The 6,000-nt window shown below is 36.9% G+C and overlaps 1 protein-coding gene across 2 annotated transcripts in view; it reads left to right on the top strand.

The window, feature by feature from the left end:
• Window positions 1-1,567: 1,567 nt before the first annotated feature.
• Window positions 1,568-6,000, top strand: part of LOC139148273 (centrosomal protein of 89 kDa-like) — a 29,461-nt gene continuing 25,028 nt past the window's right edge. For both annotated transcript variants that reach the window (XM_070719623.1, XM_070719622.1), the window contains exons 1-4: window positions 1,568-1,716; window positions 3,450-3,739; window positions 4,487-4,697; window positions 5,729-5,846. In XM_070719623.1, coding sequence (XP_070575724.1) covers window positions 1,666-1,716; window positions 3,450-3,739; window positions 4,487-4,697; window positions 5,729-5,846 — 670 coding nt within the window. In that variant the 5' untranslated portion in view covers window positions 1,568-1,665. The remainder of the gene's footprint in view (window positions 1,717-3,449; window positions 3,740-4,486; window positions 4,698-5,728; window positions 5,847-6,000) is intronic.

Here is a 6,000-nt window from a genome sequence, read left to right as displayed (position 1 = left end):
CGTGTCGAACAACACTCCATATACTTATTGACATAGACTGCCAACAGTCGCATGGCTTTTCTTGCCAGCAGTTTTATACTGGCTGGGGTGGGCCAACGCATATTCACCTCACGATCTACGCAACAGCCTACCACGAACGGGACAATCTGCCAAACTTAATATCTCCAATTTCTTCTATTTTGATATTAATACAATACAATAATACATTAGCTTTATTGACGTTATTCCCTCAAGGGTGAACATAGTCAAGAATTGAGACTACTAAAAAGAAATACACAGAATAAAGGGAGAAAATACATTAAGTGTGTGTGTATATATATATATATATATATATATATATATATATATATATATATATATATATATAAATATATATATATATATAATGTATTGATGATATTTACATATATATCTGATATATATCTGATATATATATATATATATATATATATATATGATATATATATTAAATGTATTGATGAAATTTTATAAATATCTGTTTCTTGTATAAATGTAATGAGGTATATCATGCTATCAGTATTGCTCATGTTTGGCATCGATATCTTCGCTCAAGCTGGTGAAATTTTCATATTGGACTACTATGGAATTTAACAACTTTTGTCTTGATTGCTCATGTTTTGGACAACACATAATAAAGTGAAACTCATCCTCAACTGAATTTGTATCACATTTAGTGCAGATTCTGTCTTCAACTTTAAGTTTTGGTCTTGTGTGACTACTTTTTCAATTATCAGGTTGTGGTCACTTATCCACAATTTAGTAATATATTTTCTGTCATTTTTAGTTTTAATACAACTTAAATACTCGTCTATTTTAAAATCTGTTTTAAATTCTCTTGATATGCGTAGTTTATTATTCTTACAAGATGATGTCTTTTCTGCATTTACCTGTAGTTGGCTAGTCATTTAGCCAACTGATCTTGTCTGTTAATTTTTTTTCACACATTATTTATCATTTTGCCAAAAACGATCTACACTCTGTGATCATGTAGCATTACCATTAGCCATGCCATATTGTTATCAATACAATATACCATTGCCTCATGGATCAAACTATTGTCTTTGTTAGTGCATGTTCTATGCCAATATTTAATCATCATCTTCGTAATAAAATTTTAAAAGCGGAATCCTGCCCATCCCACCCAGCATTGATAGATTTGTTACCGACATATTGACTTAGAGAAGCATCTTTTATAACTTGAGATTCCATTTTTCAATGGGTTTCCTATCTATATATTTTCCAGTTCCCAAGATTCCACATTCATAAGTTAGTATTGATCTAACATATGCTCATTTATAATATTCCCACAGACTTGGTGCAAGTCAATAATTAGGCCTATGGATCATTCTGCTCAAATTACTTTCTTCTCTGAAAGAAATTTGACTTCACTGAATTCTTTTCGTTTTCTTTAAACGTCCCCTTAAGTAAATATTACAGCAAAGTACAGCTTTATTATCAAGGAACGACAGTCGCTGTTACTCAACCGGTGAAATCGAGGACGCCGCATCGTATACAAAAAGTACTATAAAAGGGATGGAAGACCCAAAGGTATATCCCAGCCTCGACTTCGCTCGCTTTGCTGAGCATGCGTACATGTAATTTTAGCGATAGTTTGAAATATTTGTACTCATCTCGCTCCTCATAATGGCCGGGAAGTCAAAAAAGAACAAGAAAGACAAGTTGAACAAAACATGGGTACGTAAACATCACATATTTTATAGAAGCTGATATCGAAGATGTCCGATTTTAATATACATTAGGTCTACAGCCAAAACTTACACAGGAGATCGCTCGCTCACGTTGTATGGCTTTACTATGCAACCGACGTGACGCTGACTACAGTCGAGGACCTATTTGAATTGTAGAATTTCGGCCTTACGATTGAACAGATGATTTGTGCATATGCACCACCGTTGAAAGGGAACGCTTTGCTCAGTTCTGCTGGTTTCTGAGCTAACTCCTGAAGGTGTTTTTCTTTTTAGTCAGAAATAACAAAATTGTTCGTCACTCGCCCACTGTGAGTGTATAAAAGCGGCACTTGTATGAAAACGGCCTTGCAACAATACGCGAATGCTCATTTTTCTGACTGCCGGCTACATCATGGAGGTAGCTGCTACCTCCGTGGTCACATATTTACGTGTCAATATCTATGTATACTATGGTAAATACCACCAGTGCTAATACGTAAAAATGTTGGAAAGTGCCAGAGGAATTCACTACTGAAATTCGGTGTACTGTCCGACCCCCGGACCATGGGTCTCTCTCCAGCTCAGTGTTTACCGTAGAGTGGCATTCATATTGAAATAAATTAAATGTTCACCATGCACCAGAAAAGCAGACGTAACGACCCCTTGCATTACTGAATGCTCTATACTTATATCTTATGTGTTTTTGTTGACTGTGTGGTTTATGTGCAAATTTGTTATTTCCCATCACTAGAAACTACATGTGAAGTTTATTTTCCCCAGGTTTTTGTTCAGTAAGTTGTTGCAGGCATATTCTCTTGTTGGCACTCGTCCAAAACACTCAACGAATTTAAAGTATCAAGGATCTGTGGTATGTTATCGACTGAACTGCAGTATTTCTTTTGTACCTGCAAAAGCAAATACTTTTAAATACATCATGAGTCATCTGACTGTAGGCAAAGAAATCTCATCAATAAAGTGACTCAATTGAGTTTTGAAAAGTGACAGGTACAATTTTGAATGACTGTGTGAGAATAGCTCTTTGGCACTTCCCCAAGTCGTATTGGGAGGGTATCTGTGACATACGGATAATACAATTGCTTTGTAGATTATAGCTCTGCATGGCAGGGCTGTGTGTCACCGGCGTGTGGTGGGAGGCCGTGTAATGCCGGTAACACACAGCCCTGCCATGCAGAGCTATGTAGATAAGAGTTTACACATCATCTCTTACGCTTTGAGATTTCTCAGGGATCATCCAACTTGCAAAGAAAGGCAGGGTTTGGGAAATGGTCTCTTCCATTGTGTTAGTCACCTGTCACATAAACATGTGTATGCCTAATGTGAGTGTGCTTTTCTCTCAGTAAACCAAAATATCCTTGCTAATTCTTGTTTCAAGTGGGAAAGTGCCTTAATACAAGCAACAGAGGGCATAAAGCAAGAGCTGACAAAGTCTTTGTAAGTGATTATGAATTGTACAAAAATCATGTGCAATGATCCATGTCCTCCTGTTTAGGCTGTGTAAGTAGAGTGAAGACACTGTCAACTCTCTTGGGTGATGGAAGAACTATCCAATGTTTTCTTAGTCCATACATGTAAGATAAACCAGAAGCCTGACAATTGAACTGCTCATGACAATAATCACATCATGATATTCACACCATATTATAACTCACAGAGGCAAGGAATGATTTCTGTTGCAGACATTTGTTTTATTATCTTTCTGTTTCCTCCTTGTATTTCCAGCCTCGGATAGGCAGTGCCTTGTTTCCCCGTCCCATGATAGTGGCTGCCCCTCAGACACAGAAAGCAGTACCAGAGAGTCCAAAGACATTGAGGAAGCCACGTTCTCCCTTAGCTACTGCACTTTTGACTGCCAGTCTAGGAGGCCGTGTTGTCGGCAGTCCAGGTGATTTTGGTACGTTTCGACGTCGTCACAGTGACAGTGGACCGTCTCGGTCAATGCTTGACAGTGGACCTGGAAGTTTGGCTGCTAGTGAAGTCTATGACTATGATCAGATGGAGGAAACAGCTGGGTAAGTGAAAGTAAAATTATTAACAGCATGCAACACAGCAATAAGGCAGTGCAAAACTATAGTTAGTGTCGATAATTGTTGCACATGACAGACTTGCTGTTTCGTTGACTGGTCTGCAATATTTTAGCAAAGGGCTGTCTTCATACTTACTACTTTGTAAGCGTCACAAAGATGTCATCCCACAGCATTGTTGATTGGGTAGTTGAAGCTGTCGGTATCTTGCATCAATCATTTGTAATAACTTTACTTCAATAAAAAGAGCTAAATGCATAGGTTTATCCTATCCCACAAAAAATATAAAAGTACTGTTTGAAAAGTTTAAAGGGCCCATGAAATTGTCTTACACATACAGGTAGACATTAGCTCCTAGTGACCTGTGAGCATGATATGTTCATTTCAATGGTTATTTATTGTGCATGTTTGTTGAATAACAGACGAATAACAGTGTGAAATTTGTACGTCCTGAAAGTTTGATCAGTCAACTATTTTCTCCTTTCTGAAAATTGACTGATCTTTCAGCATGTATGCCAATAAAATATATCACACCTCCTTTGATAGTGACAATGAGACAGTTCCTCCATTTTTTTAACATCATGAGCTTGTTTTGAAGATAGCCATTCCAGTTTTGTTTATGGTCGACTATCCCAAATTTGTATATGAATAGGGTCCATCTTACTGTACCACTTTTAATTACAAAAAATGTACATAGATAATTCATGTGACACAAAATTTCTTTTCTTCATCAAGATATTCCACCATAGGTTCTTTAACCGGTGGCAGGCAAAGTGGCCCAGCTGATACCCTGTCTTCCCGTCCAAAGCTTCAAACTCCGTCCGAAAGTGAAACAGAATCAGAGGAGGAGGAGGAGGAAGAAGAAGAATCTCCAAGGTCTCCATACTATTTTGATGAGAAAGCAGCAGAAGCTATCTATGCACAACCAGATAAGTCAAAGAAACTGGTAAGTGTCAGTCTGTCACCGTCATGTCTGTGACAGCTTATCACTCTGTAGTGCACTGTAAACTGTTGGTTGCATTGTCTTTTCAGTGCTGTCTATAAATGGTTTATATGTTTTGGCCAAAGTACTAGAAATTTGGAAAACTGTTGCCTGCATAATTTTCAGGATCTGCCCAGAGAAATGTGTATCAGAGAATGTTGATGGATTTTAAAGGAACAGTAGGGTTCAAAATTAAAACATTGAAAGGAATAATATAATACTGTTCACAGATTTTTCTGGGATATATTATTTAACATTAATTCCTAGTTGTTTACTGGTCGTCAAAAACTACGGTGACTTGGAAATTTTGAGATGTATATTTCTTAAAAAATAATGAGATCATGTTAGATTTTCCAGAAGTTGGAAATTGCTGTAAATATAGAACATATTTGCAGCATGCTTTATCCATAAGATATGCATCTAGGCAAAAGGCCAACAACAGAATGTCCTGAAAGGTGATGGAATTTAAAATTTACATTCTCAGTACCGGTATATGTCAAAATGTCAAAACAGTTCTCACATCCACTATTACATGAGGAATGAGTATAGTGCAGATTGGAATTTGATCAGTCAATAGCATTAATATGATACATAACATTGTTTTAGGAATGTAGTATGCACCTTGAAACTGAAGTGCAAAAGCTTTTGCTCAAACTTTCCTCTAGGAAAGTGTAAGCCATTCTATCACCAAATAAGAATAAAAGTTGGATTACCGATTAAATTTTGGTGCCAGGGAAAACAGTTGGCCAATATTATAGCTTATAATAGCTGTATTTTGAAATTCAAAAGGGCCACAATCCCTGTGTTGATTCTATGGGGAAAAATCAAAATATTCGACTTTCACAAAACTAAGATGTTCAATATTTACTGATCCAAGAGCTTCAAAATAAGCCCGTAAGAGGCAGACAAGAAAAGTAGTTGAAAGTCTGAATATCTGTCCCAAGGGTGCATTATACAATGTACCTTAATGTTTGTCTTTTTATTACTTTAACCAGGGTAGGGAACGTCCATCATCAGTAACAAGTGACTTGACAGTTGTCAGCAGTCCCATTGATGATTACTCAGACCTAGCGGCCCCTCCTCCACCTTGGGAAAGAAAGAAGAACAGATATGGTGAGTAACTGACAGCGCAAGTAAAATTCCATTCAATTGCATTATAATTTAAATGCTTTATTTTCCATGTGAACATACATGTGTAAATTTGTCTGCGAGCCCATCTCAGTTCAAACAATACCATAAAACAATTATAGTAAAGGCACCACTTTAC

This window comes from Ptychodera flava, chromosome 13 (genome assembly GCF_041260155.1).
Source record: "Ptychodera flava strain L36383 chromosome 13, AS_Pfla_20210202, whole genome shotgun sequence".
In the NCBI taxonomy this organism is placed as follows: domain Eukaryota; kingdom Metazoa; phylum Hemichordata; class Enteropneusta; family Ptychoderidae; genus Ptychodera; species Ptychodera flava.
The sequence above is the reverse complement of the archived record's forward strand: the minus strand, read 5'-3'. Positions and strand labels throughout refer to the sequence as shown.